Source organism: Leptopilina boulardi, unplaced genomic scaffold (genome assembly GCF_019393585.1).
Source record: "Leptopilina boulardi isolate dan_hultmark-lab unplaced genomic scaffold, ZJU_Lbou_2.1 LbouV2_377, whole genome shotgun sequence".
NCBI lineage: Eukaryota > Metazoa > Arthropoda > Insecta > Hymenoptera > Figitidae > Leptopilina > Leptopilina boulardi.
The window spans coordinates 2,971,667-2,988,640 of record NW_026137948.1 but is presented as its reverse complement, the minus strand read 5'-3'; the positions used below and the strand labels follow the sequence as shown (position 1 = coordinate 2,988,640).

The 16,974-nt window shown below is 29.8% G+C and overlaps 1 protein-coding gene and 1 long non-coding RNA gene across 2 annotated transcripts; both read right to left on the bottom strand.

Moving 5' to 3' along the window:
* Positions 1-5,481: 5,481 nt before the first annotated feature.
* On the bottom strand, positions 5,482-6,857 carry LOC127287881 (uncharacterized). Its single transcript, XR_007843955.1, has 4 exons — positions 6,742-6,857; positions 6,396-6,656; positions 5,740-6,265; positions 5,482-5,644 (listed from the first exon to the last, which is right to left on the bottom strand). It is a non-coding gene; the product is annotated as an uncharacterized LOC127287881 (long non-coding RNA).
* Positions 6,858-12,609: 5,752 nt separating this feature from the next.
* Positions 12,610-16,490, bottom strand: LOC127287925 (jerky protein homolog-like). Its single transcript, XM_051315078.1, has 3 exons — positions 16,306-16,490; positions 15,922-15,990; positions 12,610-13,522 (listed from the first exon to the last, which is right to left on the bottom strand). Exons 1-3 carry the CDS (start codon positions 16,488-16,490, stop codon positions 12,610-12,612), a joined length of 1,167 nt encoding a protein of 388 aa, XP_051171035.1.
* Positions 16,491-16,974: the final 484 nt, after the last annotated feature.

The following is a 16,974-nucleotide window of genomic DNA, read 5'->3' as shown; positions in this document are numbered from 1 at the left end:
ACAGTGAAATCAATATTGATTTCACTGTAAAAGATTTTCAAACTTTGATGAACACTGAATATTATGAACTTACGTTTTTATGCAAGATTATAATAATAAAATTCCATGAATTTAAAAAGATTAATAAAACATTAATAAAAATTTAATAAAGTAATAGAAACAGATTTACTAATGAAAGATAGTTGCAGTTGAAAGCAAAGGTTATATTGACAAATTAAAAATGTCAAACGTTGAATCTTTTGAAAAACGACTAACTTCATATGATTACAGGATTTTGTTTATGCAGAATCCAACTTAACATTCAATACTGATCTAAATTCGAAAGTTTTTTACGGGTTATTGATATTTTATTTTCACTTCAAACCTTTACGGTTTAATATTGTCATTTAATAGCTTATTTTTTTAATTACCATTATTTTTTTTAATAATAAATATACGTTTAAGATTGAATAAAAACATAAATATTTAAGTAAGAAAGGCGAGCGCTTTTCGCTTGACTTTGCGCAAGAAGATTGAAAAAACGGAAATGCCGATATCTTGAGAATAGGGGGCTCTAGGATTTTGGTCTGAACGAATTTTTAAACTAGAAATAGTCACGAACAAAACCCACTTTCTACTTTTTATACCCATTTTTGTCATACCTGTGACTACTTCTAGACCACCGTGTTTACAGATATATTAATGCTATGACTGGTAATAGTCAACTGAACCCTTGAAGCAATCTGCTCGGTTGAAAAAACTTGCACAGGATCGTGTGCACGATCTTGCACATGTTCATTCACTAGGTCATGTACAAAAGCAGTAAGTGAACAAGAACATGCATATGTTTATTCATAGTAATTAAAGAAATCACCCACTGGGCAAAAAACCGTGTTCGTTCTAAAAACGTTTTAAGAACGTTCATGTTCATCCATGTTCATAAAATGTTCCAGAACATTATTTGGCGGACATGAAACGTTCTAAAAACGTTTTTAAAACGAACATGGTTTTTTGCCCACTAGGCAAGTTCTCGAGTCCATGCTCGTGTACTTGTGTAAGATCGTGCGTAAGTTCATGAACATGATCTTGAGTTTACCGTTACAATTTATAATCAAAATCCTTAATGGCGGCGCTAAATAGAAAAAATACATTTAAGAAACTTCAAAATATTACTCATAATATTTTACAAATAATGTATTCTATATTCAATAGTTTTATATTCATTATTATATTCGGTATCTTTTATTATTCCTTTTATTTAACAATATATTATTCTTTCGAAGGTTTCAATAAAGAGTCATTATTGACTGCACCTTTCCTCTAAATCATAGTAAGAAATAGTTCCAACTAGTAAACATAGATGGCACTTTACGCCACAATTAAGAATTAAGTGAGCAACAAGGACGCGGTCCCCTTCCGGCGAGCGAATCCTTTTGGCAATAAAATACATAATTCGTTATTATTATAAACATAAGACTTACCATAAAATTTCAGCATATGCAAACCTCCAAGCACCAAGAAGTGTACATATTTAGTTATCACTTATGTTTATTAAAAAAATCTATTTATATTAAATTAAGAAAATCACACCTTTATATTCCAAGCAGCAGCACTTTCCCCGGCGGATTGTATGATGCGAATGCTCCACGAAATTGGCGGAGCATTCGTGGGGCACGAGATCGAAATTGAAATTTTATCTAAAATGTATAGAAATGATGAAATTGATAATATAATTATTAAAATCAATCAGATTTATGCATTTTAAGATGATTATTATTGAATAATTATAAAAATTTTATGTTTATATTAATTTCAATATATTGCAGTTGATTGTCAACATTTGTCGATAAAATCAATAGAGCCGCGCTTTTAAGCAGGTAGGTGGCAGCACACTTATTTTCTTTTCTTTAAATGTTTTCTATATTTTTTTTGTCAAAAGCAAAACTATTTGTTCGACGGAAATAGTAGTAAAAAATGTATTATTTTATTTTAAAAAATTAATATTTTAATAAAAAAATATTATTGGTTAAAAATTTTTTTTTTAAATTCATTTTAAACGTAAATAATGGTGAAAAAATGTATTATTTCATCAAAAAAATTGATTTATTAATCAAAAAAATTGGTGAAAATTTATTTTTTTATCAAAAATATTGATGAAAAACCAATTTTTTTATTAATAATATTGGTGAAAGAAAATCTTTTTTAAAGGAAATATTGGTGAAAACAAACACTACACTGTCGTGTATGCAAGATCTGGAACAGAATTAAAAACAGATTGCTTCTGTACTTTATCAGAAAATCTTAATCACCATGATGTTGGATTATGGGGTCGTTTAGATCCTATTTTAAAGTTTATTCAACAGCATTCTGTTATTGATAAACTACATTTTGTAAGCAATTGAGTAGTCGCATAGTATCGTAATAAAAAGATGTTATATTTTTTCGCAAATGAATTTCAAAAAATGTTTCCAAACATGCAAAAATTTTCGTGAAATTATTCGGAACTAGGTCATGGCGAGGGAGCTCCTGATCGAATAGGTATGGGGTAACAAAAAGAATAGCAGACCGATTAGTACCTCATGACTGAGCTTACAGGGCTTTCTAAAAATGTAAATCGTGTTACTTACTTACATAAGACAATTAATTAATAATAATATGGTCTTTAATAATTTAATTTTTAATACCATTTCTTTTGTTTAAAAAACGAAAAAATGAGAATAAAAAAAATTTTAGGGGGACCGGAACATAAAAATTACCCTTTATTTTATCTATTGAAAGAAGAAACAAGCCAATACAGGTGAGTGTTTAGAAAAATGACATTCTAGAAAATTTTTAAGAAACCTGCTATAATATACTGAGCACTGATATATCTTTGAAATTAAAACAAACATTATCCTATGGATTATCTTCTTCAGATTTAACTGTAATACTAGTGCACTCTTTGACACATAGACGATTTTATAAGAGTCATTCTGTTTAAATGTAAAGTGTAAAAATGTAACCTCTTTAAAATAACCTATTTAATTTGATTTATAATGAATAAAAAAGTTTTTTGTTGCATATACGTATATATTTCATTAGTGTATATCTATATGAATATATTTATACACATACGTCAAATCCTGGACTATAAATATGTCATTAGAACTTTGAACATAAACCCTCAGTCTACCCTATTAGTATTACGTCTCAACGAGGGAGTTACCAAATCTTCCTCGAGTCCAGTAAATCCTATTCTCGATAACGATGATTCAATAAACCCATTAACTTTAACAGGATTGACAAATTCAGTATTCATAACATTCTTATTAAATTTTGGACATTCCTTTTTCAATCCCCTATACGTGATCAATACCTATACCCAATGCTTATTATAATGAAATAAGTAATAGTGTGAAAGATTTAAAATAGTATATAAAATACATAAAACATTTGCAATAGAGTGATAAAAATAATTTGTACAGGTTTTAGATGTTTTGATGCCTAAAAAAACATTTCTCGAAAATTTAACATTTAGCCCCAGTCTTCCATACGTAAGATTCTGTATATCAGACCATTTGTTATTGTACTTCGGTTGTCGCACAATTTGAAATTAATTCCAGCGCGGTGCAAGAATCTTCATCGTGAATTTTGTGGGATTGCTTCTTTTTTTTAATAGTTCTTTGCATGCCTTCATTTGCTTTAATTTATTAATAAAATTATAATTTAAGAAGAATTAATATACTATTCAATTTCTGGGCTACTTACAGTGTGCATGATTATTACATAAAAATAATTAGTTATAATTTTTAATTTAAATAATTTTATATTAAATATATTTATTTTTTAAACAAATTTTCATTTTTCGAAGTAGCCTTTAACAGAATTTCTTTTCAAATGGGATTTTACTTAACAAAATTTTAGGTGCCGAGCTTATATTTCAAAGAATTTCAAATTTGCAGAATTTATTTTTACCCAAATTTTTATCTAAAGAAATTGAAAATTAACTTAATTTTCATTTACAATAATTCTAATTTAACAGAATTTTAAGTGATTCGAATTTTGAAATGTAAAAATTTCTAACTTATCAAATTTTCATTTATTCGAATTTTAATTTGCACGAGTTTTATTTAATATAATTTTTAATACGACAAATCTTTAATTGTCAGAAATTGCAAATAGCCGAAAATAAAAATTTGTTTTAAAATAAGTTTTGTCAAATACTATTTCGAAAGGAATGAAAATTGATCAAATAAATATATATATATCTCTATATTATAAAAATATTTCGTCGCTGTCTCTAGTATGGTCATTCCATATCAACTGTACCCAACCTATGTTTTCGACAAGGTTAGGTTAGGTAACTTTTGAGGTTATGTTCGTTTCTTAGCTAGGGGTATTAGAGGTTATATCTATCGGACATAACCTTGAAACCTATGTTTTTAGCAAGGTTATGTTAGGTAATTTTTTAGGTTATGTTCGTTATGTCTGGCGGACATAGCCTCGAACCCAGCGCCCTATCCAGATTAGTTTGGGTTGATTAGGTAAGGTAAGGTAGATTTTGATGTTATGTTCGTTTCTTGGTTTGAGGTTGTCTGTCGGACATACCCTCGAAGCCAGCAACAATCCTGCAACTTGCGGCTATATTCAGAGTCTTGAAACAGCGGTATCGTTGGCGTACGAATATTAGTATCAATGTTCTCGCCTACCATTCAACTCGCGAAGCATTGAAACTCGCGTACCGTTCAGAATTTGTCTCGAGAATTTCAGAGGATTGAATGCTACGTGGGAATTAACTGTACCTATATATTAGTATATATTAGAATTTTGTATCTGAAAACCTGTGTTAAAATGCATATTATTTATAATAATAATAATATAATTAAACAAACATTTTTAAAAAAAACCTTAAATGATTTCCGCACTTTTTACTAAGAAGCAACAATGACTCCTCTCCATCAGATGAATTCTTATTGGTCATTATAAAGCCATTTAATTCAGATTAGGTAACAGTGACGATATATATTATTTAATATGTTGATTGGCTATTTAAAATCGTACAACGTCACCTTTGCCCCGTCACCCCTATACCAAAGGGTATAAAAGCCTGTAAATTCACCTCCAGAACCAATACATTTTTTGCGACAGTTTACTTTAAACAGTTGTCTGTATTTCGGTTTTCTGTACTTTAATATTTGTCCCATCAGCAATAGATTCGTTTATTTATTCCGAAAGCGGATTCGGGCCTAATTGTTAACATTAACAATTATATGGCATGGTCTATACGAACCATTGTACTTGGTATAATTTATTTCGGATTCTGATGTAAAATCTGGTCAAATATCGGCATTCAAGTATTTTTACTTTTGATAAAAAGATAACCAAAATCTCGTACCCTGTATTGACTTCCAACCAATTCTAAACATTGTTAAAATATCTAAACACATAAATTATTCAACCATACTACATATACATTCCTTCGAGGAAAGCACATAAGTAAGTTGTGAGTAATACTTGGTTATTATACTTATAATTTAATTTTATATTTGAGTTCTTATTATAATAAACTAATATTCTCTTGCATATCTTTATATTTTATTTACTCTTAACCTTTAATACTCTTTTCTGTCAAATAAGTAAGAACAATTTCATAACGGTCCCCATAGGGCTAAGGCATGAAACATTCCTACAAATAAATAAAAATAAAGAACGAATATTGCATTCGTGTGAAATATTTGCTAACGACTTCCGAAGTATAAATTACCTTTTGACTACGCTTACCTTCAAAATTAAATATAAACGTAACAATCCATCTCTCGTGCCGCTTGCAAAAGAAGGTTCGTTTGGTGAACGCAATCAATGGTTGTCAAATTTTCAATGTGGAATTTGTTGAAGTCCCTGAGTTCTTCTTCTTAACTTGGAAAGACTTTGTTCTTTTTATTTATTTCTTGAAATTTCTTGAATAGATCAGGATCAACTTCACTTTTCTCGTCGGCCATTTGAAGCTTGAATTCGTCTAGTAGTTCATACACTTCCGGATCTTTTTTTCTGCAAGTCTCGTACATTCTTTCGGTTTTCTTTTTGAAGAGACATGTACGTTGCATAGCTTGTTTGTTTCTTTTTCTTTTTGGCCACGAGCTCCCTAGCTGCTATTTTTCTGCTTCCTTTTCTCTCTGCTTCACACACGTTGCGAAAGATTCATCAATACTCATTGCTTCATCCGCTTTGGAAGCGTCTTCACCATGGTCCTTGGCTGCTTTTGAAGTTGATGTTTTTGATGGTTGTTTGTTGCGTTTTTCTTAAGTTTCTGCGACAAGCACATTGACTAATAATTCTTTTTTCTTCTCATTAAGAAGGACATTTGTTTAAAGAGAAAATTGGATAAATTAAAAACTCATTTTGATAAAAATGTAAAAGAATATAAATTATTAACTCACTTTTGTCCACTGACTTGATTGTTGGAGATTAATGTCAAATCATCTTTTCAATCCGCTTTATGTCCGACGAATTATCCTTCGAATTCGAAGTTGTTTTCCACTTTCTAGAGTCGGTTGAGATGTCGTCCATTGTACTTTTTCCACGGAAAGGCGGACGTCGATATTGATCTTCATCAATTTCCATCATTTTGTAAAATCCTTGTTTACTAATAGACGGTTGTGGCTCATCTTTTGTGAACGTATGCTTCTTTTGTCTCGTTCCTGAAAAAAGCATTTCTGTAAGAAATTTTTGCTTTCACTGTTTTTGTGTAAGCTTGCAATGGGATATTTAAAGGTATACACCTACTTTCAATGTTTTCATAATTTTTTTTGCCCAGCGATGCAAGGATCACCTTTGCATGTCCCTTGATTCTTCGTTTTTGTCATCTTTATGCCTTCTTGTCGATGGTTCTGCCTCGTCTGTAAAATTGATGTATTCAAATTTCAAAGAAGCGTTATATATTTCAATATCATATTTTTCAATATGTGTCATAATTTATCAAAGTGTTGAAAACAATCTTAAATTATTTTCAGTAGAGAGAGTAATTTCAAGTAAAGAACCATATTAAGGTACCACCCACACAGCACTTAATATTTCCTAAATATTTTTGGAATATTTCACTGAAAGATTTGAAATATTGCAATGAAATTTTCTTGAAATATTGTTGCAAGCAGGAAAATGTCCGCCTTTGTGGAAATATTGCCATGCAATTTTCTGAAATACTGCACATTCATATTTCTGCAATATCAAACATAAAAACTCCTGCAATATTTAGGAAATATTTCACCGAAAGTTAGAACTTTTTCAAAATACGAAATCAATCGGTATTTTCAAAAATGTTTAACACCCTAGTATCCTAGAAAATTAAAAACTACTGCGCAGCTGTAAAAGCCATAGAAACTCAGATTGACCAGTGCGCATCATTATTAAAATTGAAAATTTCCAAAATATTTCAATGAAATATTTCCTCAAAGGCGGACACACACAGCACCGAAACTTTCCTAAAGATTTATTTGAAATGTTCGAAATAATTAATTACAATTTTTAGTGAAAATTATGTAAAGATTTAAATGTCCCACATTTAAATGTTCAGGAAAGTTTCGGGCTAAACATTTATTCAAGTGGGACATTTAAAATCTTTACACAACTTTCACTAAACATTGCAATTGAATATTCCGAACATTTCAAATAAATCTGTAGGAAATCTTTAGGAAAGTTTCGGTGCTGTGAGGGCAACTGTATTGTAAGCTATAACTCTATAGCTATACTTGCGACCTTTTTCCACCTCGTCCATGCACATGACTAGCAGGTGTTGCAGGGGAAATCTTTGCCACTGGTTTCCAGATCGTACTCAGCACACTTCGCTTCTCAATGTCGTACCTGTGTATGAAATTAAATTTTTGTCCCATCGATGGTTGCCGCTTTAATTATAATTTCTTCCAAAAGATTTCACTTTCAAGTCATGTGTTTTGCTTCTCTCGACTTAAAATGACACACAGAAAATGAACCAACAATCCATATGTCTACTGAAAATAGTTATTTCTTTCTCGAAATTTCACTTTAAAAAATTTTTTTATTTCTAAAAGTAAATTATTATTATTATTGGTAATTCTAAATAAATTGTTCAACAAATGTACGTCTCTTTATATTTTTCTACTTCTTGCTGTGTTATTGGACAGTTTTTCCGTTGAATATTGGTCAAAAGTTCTAATCTTTTAACTTGTGAAGTAATAATTGATTTCATATACCTCTGTTGGCATTTTTTGTACTTGCATTTCCTCCCTGCTGCTCCTTTCCAGGAACCGATTCCTCTTCTTTTATTTTTCTTCTTTCTTCGGGAATATAAAATCAGCATATTAACAACATCTCCGTAAAGTAAAGTCTCTTTTACGTTACCACGAATTACACTTACCTTTATGTTTCATCACAATCTTCAATTTACGTGGATGCTCTTTCATTCGGTCATCCGCTGTCTCGACAGCATGGCTACTGGTCATCAATCCATCTGCACGAGCAGAACCAGAGGCGCTGTCATCTGCAATTGAATGTTTAGAATAAATTTTTCAATACAATTATTTATGGTATATTTAGCAATTAAAGAAATAACAATAATTTACCTCTGCTCGTGCTTTGTCATTGAAATGTATCATCTCGTCTACTGTCATCAAATTTTAAATGTCTTGCACCTATTTGTGCTATTTCTGCAATAAATACAAGCTTAAATTTCAGAAAAATATTAACAAAAAATTAAATCTCCACAGTTTTAAATTACACTTACTCGTTGGATCTGTGGTGTTGCCCTTCTTAATGTCTTTTCGTACACGCCTAAACCATAAGGGATCATTTTCCTCATTATCATGATCATCATCAATATTCTGTTTCCCCGATGATTTCTTGTCGCCCTTTCCCTGTCGACTATTACTCGACATTGTAATGTTTTAAATGGCTCGAACCAACTGTAATGTTTAAATAAATCGTTTTTTTTCTTTCTGAAAATGGTATATATTTAAGGACAAAATAGCTATTAAAGTAAACTCATGTTTCATCGACTTGAAGGTAAAGAAGTAATTGACGTATACATGTATGTATTTTAAAATCATCAGAATATTCTCTTTATGTAATGAAAAAAGTATTAAAATTAAAAAGCATATGCTGTAGAATCATTCGTACATGCTTATGAAATAATGAAATAAATCTTTAAATACAAAAATACCATGCTACAAATTTATTCCTCTTATGAGGTTAATAAAAGTTGTTGGTACTTTTGTTTGGTTGATTGGTTTCATTACTTTCTAAGTTTCTATTGATAGATACCGCATGTAGGTATTAAAATAGAACTAAGCAGTATTAAAATCATACCGATTCTAAAAGAGTACTCATTTTTTACAGTGAGTTCTCGTACAAGAACTTGTTCCAAATTCTGACAAAAGATCATGCGCATTCATATTCGCGCACTTTTACCGTGTGTGGTCGGTATGTATAAAAATGATGAAATTCATAATATAATTATTAAAATCAATAATTTTTATGCATTTTAAGATGATTATTGTTGAATAATTATAAAAATTTAATGTTTTTATTAATTTCAGTATATTGCAGTTGATTATCAACATTTGTCGATAAAATCAATAGAGCCGAGCTTTTTAGCAGGTAGGTGGCAGCACTCTTATTTTCTGTTCTTTGAATCTTTTCTATATTTTTTTTATCAAATGCAAAATTATTTGTTCAACGGGAATATTAGTAAAAAAAATGTATTTTTTTATTTAAAAAAATTAATATTTTAATAAAAAAATATTATTGATGAAAAAAATTAATTTTAAACGTAAATAATGGTGATAAAAATGTATTATTTCATAAAAAAATTGATGTATTAATTAAGAAATATTGATAAAAATTACATTTTTTTATCAAAAAAATTAGTGAAAGTTTATTTTTTTTATCAAAAAAAAAATATTTTGTTTAAAAAAATTAATATTTTCATAAAAAAATATTAATGACAAAGAAAATTAATTTTTTATCAAAAATATTGTTTAAAAAATGAATTATTTTACAAAAATATTGTTGAAAAAATTATTTTTTCATCAAACTTATTGGTGAAAGAAATTAATTATTTTTTCCAAAATTTGTCTGAAAAAACATTATTTTTTAAAGAAAATATTCATGAAAAAAATTGTTTTATCAAAAATATTAATTTTTTTTAATAATATAATACATTTTTTCAACAATATTTTTTATAAAAAAAATAAATTTTTGTCACCAATATTTTTTATTTCATTTCCTTTCATTTATTGACGGGACAGGCCCTTTCGTACAAATGAGCACCTGGATATAATAACTCGCGCTACGCTTGGCTGAACGCTCTGAAGCCAGTCAAACCTTCAAAAAGGGAGAAAAATTCGAAATTCAAAATTTTGATTTTTAAAAAGTCTGCAGGGAATTTTAGATTTGACTAAACTTCCAGTGAGACATTTGTTCACTAATATTTAAGGAATTTTTTTGTAAATTTTCAAGAAGATTGATAAAAAAATTAAAAAGTTATAGATTAATTTTCAAAAGCGCGCAGCGCGATGGTGCTCCGTTAACACCTGGGTTATACTGAAAATATGAGTATTTCTGCTCGCTATAGCTCATAATGAATATATTTTAACTTTATAATAATTATTTTTAGTTAAATATTTAAATATAAAAATATTACATTAATTTTAATTTATTAATAATTATTTATTTAATTAAATTTTTTTTGTTACCGGTTTAATGTTTTCCTTAGATTTTTTTTGGTAAAATTTTTGAAACAGCTTTTAAGCTTTTTTTAATTTTTTTCGTAGCTGTAGATTCAATAAAAGTATTATAAAATTCTTTTCCTTTAGGAGTTAAATATTTAATAAGATGTTTAACATCATTTTTCTTTTCCGCAGTTATCGCAATTGGAGGTGCAGTTGGTGTATTTAATAAGTCGTCGAAAGTTAAATCCGTTTCTAATAAAAAATCTCTTGGGTTTTCGTCATTATATTTATCATTAATATTCACATGTCCATTTGGGTAATAACAAATTCTTACCGCATTACTAATTAGAACATTTTTTGGAATATTAACCTTTTCAGGTATAAACATTTCAAAATTTTTTACTACCATATCATTATTTTTTATTATTGTAAATGGTGGATTAATGGAACATCTGACAAGATTATAATTATTATCTGTTTCAATGGTTTCTAAATTATTTTTTTTACCATAGAGTCCAAAATTGCGGTCACAAGAGCAATATGAATGGCCTACTTCAGGATATAAATGAATTATTTCTATTTCTAATTTTTTTGATAGAAGTCATAAAAACACATAAATAAATAATTTTTATTCTTACCACCGCATTCGTCAGAAAAAAGATAAATTTTGTTATAATAGTTAGCATTTAATTCTTTTTTTATTGCATCGAATATAAAATTGCACACGGTATTACCACCTTTTTTTAAATTTCCCTTCATAAAAAAGTACATATAATTTTTACTAATATCATTATTTAGGATATTGACATTAAAAATATATAAATATAGTAGTCGATTGTCGTGTCGTTTTGCACTTTATATTAATTAATTTATTTTATTGGGGAAATACTGGGTCCTATATATTGTATAGTCGTATATTCAGTCTGAATCCAAGCATGTTTTGATTGTGTCGCAACTAAAAGGTCTATAAGTCAGATGTCATTTCGACTAGAGTCTTTGAAGAATCTTTAAGGTCTTGTAAGTCTATATGTCTACCTGAAAAGGTAGGTAATGTGAGTAATTTGTTTTGTAGTATGTCCGTTTCAAAATGTGTGAATGTAATATTAATTTTGTATTCTGTCACATCTGTCAAATTTGTGTTACTTCGTGGTAGATATAGATTTGTTTGAGATGATCCCCGACAATGTGGTGATAACTCGAAAATAGAAGGTCTACTAATAATGACAGTTCTCTCGTGAGAATTCGGACAGAAAATAGATATAGTCTCTGAGTGATAAGATAAGACATACCAAGTGTAACCATGTACCAAGTGTAAGAGCCAAAATGTAAGTGTCTAGTAAAGAGAAATAGTTCTTTTTACATTTCATATCTGTTTTGTCTCTTATCAAGTGCGAGTAACAACTAGTCTCTATAGCTAATCTATGTATTATATTTGTTATTTCACAAATTCTAAGAGTATTAATGGTAATACATTTTTCAATATCTATTAAAGTATAGTCCGTTTGTTTGAGATTAATGGCAATTGGTTTCGTCGCTACATTTTCGTAAATATAATATTTTGTCCAGCTAGCTATAGGTACAGGTATAAATTTAAAAGCTCGATATAATGGCTCACAATCAGTAGGAATTGGTGTATGTATAACATATGTCAATCTGTTATCTGCTAACATTATTTGAACTGTGCTAAGTTGCATATACACTGGAGACTCCATCCACTGGACGGCTCGAGTCTTAGTCCAGTCGATGGAGTTCGTACTTGACGCAACCTCTACGCCGAAAACTGTAAATACAAATATATACATTACAGCTCGAACTAATAATCTCTTTCAAGAAGAATTTTCAACGTACATATACTTTAAAATAAAATCAAACAAAATAACTGTATACATTAAAGCTTAACACATAAAACTTTTTAAAGGTGAATTCTTTAATGCAAATTTTAATACTAATCTTATAGTTTAAAAACTGAATTCAGTTCTTTTTGAGGAGAACTTTCTGGTTCTCGGCCCTCTAATATGTCATTTGCTACTTTGAGACATAATAGAATTTTGTTATATTCTTCTGGTGAAACTTTTTTGCGAGCGAAATTTTGAAATAATTGTAATCCTCCATATGCCTGTGAGGATGATATTTCCCCCGTTTGGAAAACTGATGAGCTGTCAGAACTATTTTCACTGTTCGTGACTACGTCAATTTCTGTTTCCTCAATTCTATTATTTTGCACGAATTGGACAAGATCTATGTCTGACATTGGTTCCCAGCCACAATCAGTTTCATCGATTGCGTCAAACCAATTTTGCAAAACTTCTTCCGAATTTGGTTCCAAGGAGAGACGAGATAAATTGGCGCTGATTTCAGGAGGAATTCTTATGTTCTCCAATACTTCATCTGCATCAGCTTCATTAGTTTCTAACTGTGAAAAGTTATTAGAACTTTCACTTGCGACTGATGACTGTCGACAGTTAGCTGGTTGGCATAAATCTCCTAAAAGATGTTTCCAAACCTTTTCTAGAGTCGAGTTTTTTAGGCTGTTCCACGCTTCATTTAAAATCGGAAAACAATCGTGATAGTTTAAATTCTTAAGATAGTTATCAGCACCCTGCAATCTATCAGCAAAAATTAAATTTCGCAACAAACTTTTTTTATACCGTTTCTTTGTTAGTGATATCGGACCTTGATCCATAGGTTGGATCAAGGCCGTCACGTTAGGAGGTAAATAAACCACCTCTACATTTTCGTTGACAGCATTAAGTTCCTCCGCTGGTGGATGAGCTGGAGCATTGTCTAATAACAACAAAATTTTTCCCGCATTTCCCGATACCCGTTGAAACTTTAGCACGTTCGGAATAAATATCTCCATGAACCTGTAAAATCGTAATTGTTAAAAAACATTGTACTGAAAATATTAGTTTAAAAATTTCTTATTACAGTTACAAAATTAAAAAAAACAAAATTTCTTTGATATACTGAATATCTATGAAAATTAACATGTATTTTTTTCATAATGCAAAATTTTGTTTTGTTTTTACTTTTTATATTTATTTGTTAGTTAAACTCTAGTAAAATAAAAAAAGTATGAAATATGTATGTAAAATAAATGTAGTACATAACTATGTATTACCAGTGCATGAATATTTTCTGGTTCATCCACGCGCTGTTTTGGTGCGTGTAAACGACACCGAGCATTTCTATTATTTTTAAACAGTCGTCCCTTTTGTTCTTTGGAATTAAATTCCTTAAACAATGAGGAACATTTGATTTTCCGATTAATAATAACGGGATTCTATTATTCCCACGAGCATTGGAACAGAATAATGCAGTTATTCTGTCTTTACGTTCCTTGCGTCCCGAAACTTCCTCCTCTGCTTTTTGGGAAAGAGTGCAGGATACAATTGTTCTCCAATACATTCCCGTCTCATCTGCATAATAATTATTATCGAGCGATAAATTTTCCGACCTTATTTTTTGCTTCCTCGTGGAGGAAGCTATGTAGTCCTTTCGTTTATAAACTTTTTAAAAATGGTGAAAACAAATTTTCCTCTATATAGAAACATGTTATATGAGATCCTGATCAATTGTCCGGATGTATGTATGTGTGTGTGTATGTGTGTGTGGATCGTTTTTGTGAACACGATATCTTTAACAGGTTTTAATAAATTTGGATAAAATTTGGTAGGCTTATTTAACACATTAATCTCTCAAAAATGACGAGAGGATTTTTAAAAATACCCAAAAAAAAAAATTTGATCGTCTTTTTTCCAAAAAATTTTTTTTAATTGAAAAAATTTTTAAATCGAAAAATTTAAGGTAATATATAATATAATCGTCTTCTTTATGTCAAGATGAATCGATTGATATATATAAAGTATAGATTTGATTGAAATTGAAAGAATTAAAGAAAGTTAAAAAATCAAAAATTCTCATTTTAGCTAAAAAATGATGTGTTTATTTAAACTCATGTTTATATATGAAATAATTTTATTCCCTGCATTGAAACGAATTGGTTGGTATATATAAAGTATAGATTTGATTTAAAATTTGAGAATTAATAAAAATTGAAAAATCGAAAATTCATATTTTAGCTAAAAAATTTTGTGTTTTTTTTTAATTCAAGTTGATGAATAAAATAATTGTATTCCTTGCATTAAAACGAATCGATTCGTATATATAAAGTTTATGTTACACTCAAAATTAATTAAAATTTTCTTTATTTTTCAAAAAATTTAATTAATTTAAAACATTTTTAATTCGAAAGTTTTTAAATCAATCAATTGAATTGGACAAATTCATTGATTCCTTCACAAGGAAGCGAATTTTTTGCTTCACACAATGAGGAAGCATAATGTTTATGAAATAAACATAAAGGACCCCCTACTTGTTGTTCTTAGAAATGTTGAAAACTCCTCAGCACTTTCCTTATCATTTGAGAGTTTCTCCTCTTTCATCTCGACAGCGCGGATGTTATATCTTTTTTTTAAATTTTCCTAGCCACCTATTGCTTGCCTATAAGAAATACATATAAAAATAAATCAATTTTAGTTTGAAAATTTGAAATCGTTATTACTGATTGATAAGTAAAATTTTGTTTTTCTGCTGTGTTATTATTTATTTATTTATTTCACTTGTTTACAACCATGTGGCATTTACAAGTGGAGATACTCGCAGTACATCATAAACTTATAAACAATTGCGAACTATTGAGTTAGTTTAGTTATGTGTCGAGTGCTTATATCGCATACGAAGAAGTTTTTCAATAAAATAAACGAAAGATTTGACAGTCTTATTTTCCGTTGACGATAGAATCGCAAGCCAACCCACCTCTAAGTTAAAATCAAGAAAGACCTCGGGAAAAGCAGCTTTACACAAATGTGCACATGAAGGACAATTAACTAAAATGTGGAAGAAAGTGTCTTCCTCTCCACGGCAAGAAGTGCAGCTCTCATTTAAGCTAAACTTGTACACAAATTTACCGAAATTTACTCTATGGACATGTTTGTTTAATAAACGCAACTGAGCAAAAATTCTTTTGACCTTCAAAGGGGATTGAGAAATTAAATAATGCTGAGTGTCAAAGTTAATAGAAAGTTGAGGGTATAACAAAAGACTCTTCGACTCAAAGCGATGCTTAATATCGAGTGTCTTATAATAATTGTCATATTCCTGTAAGATAGAGTCTTTTATGAGTTCCACAGAATCCAGAGTGAGGTCGGACCATCTATCGACCAAATCAGGCACCCCAAAAGATGCACCTAGCTGCACAAACCAATTTGATTTGCATTCCGGATTCCTGAGTGCCAGCAATCTCAATTTCTTAAAACACTGTCTGGGTAGCCTAGAACAATTCATTTTAGAAATTTTACAAATCCAGTTCAGTATTAGAGATAAGACTTTGCAAGACAAACGGGAAGAGCCAGTTTCCAGCCTTTCCTCGAAAGGCTTTGTTTCATTAATGTGCCTTTTATATTCTTTATTTTTAACTCTATAGGTTATAGTGTGAGTTTCTGAGTTAATGTGCGTAATGATATAAGGACCACTAAATATTTTCGATAATGGCGTGCTTCTCAGACTTTTCACAAGTATCTTATCTCCCACTTGATAGAGAGGTGTATGTCCTTTTCTTCTTGATGATATTTCCTTTGCATATTACATCTTGCTCTTGATAAGATTTTGTCTTATTTCCTTTAATTTATCAATATGATTTGTTTTGAGCTGCTCCAAGTATCTTGCTGCATCCTGTGATTTGAGTTGTAAAGTTGGTATAGTGGTTTCCAAATGAGGCTTTGACAAAATGGTAGCTTCCAAAGGTGAGAATCCTGTTCCTCTATTAGTCATGCTGTTGAATATGAACTGAACTTTTCGTAAATGTTCATCCCAACTCTCAGACTTGTCTTCCACTAAAATTTTTAATTGATCCTTTATGGTTGCGTCTGGGTTTTACCTTTAATAATTTAAAAAGAATATTAACAATTTCAGATTGGAATCCTTTTGCATTATCCATTATAACCTCATGTGGTGTCCCATATAAATAAACATAATCTGTCTGTAATGCATTTGCTGTATCTGATGCTTGTACGCTTTTAACAGGTATCAGGGTGAGAAATTTAGTTAATTGATCTTGAACACTCAAAATATATTTATTTCCTTGTTCCGATCTGGGTAAAGGTCCTACATGATCGATGGCGATTCTTTCATTTATTCGGGTAGGTGGATATATTAATACTCCATCTGCAGTTACATTGTACTGTGCTCTTTTAGTGAGTTGACAATCATTACAAGATTTTATATATTTTTCTACGTCCTTGTGTAAATTTCTCCA

What these genes read in the sequence shown, in the direction of transcription:
- LOC127287925 (XM_051315078.1), bottom strand. Translation starts at nt 16,490, where the DNA reads ATGACTAATAGAGGAACAGGATTCTCACCTTTGGAAGCTACCATTTTG. An exon ending in AATCTTATCAAGAGCAAGAT is followed by an intron (nt 15,991 to 16,305) that starts GTAATATGCAAA and finishes GAATTGTTCTAG; the next exon opens with GCTACCCAGACAGTGTTTTA. An exon ending in CCGGAATGCAAATCAAATTG is followed by an intron (nt 13,523 to 15,921) that starts GTTTGTGCAGCT and finishes ACGATTTTACAG; the next exon opens with GTTCATGGAGATATTTATTC.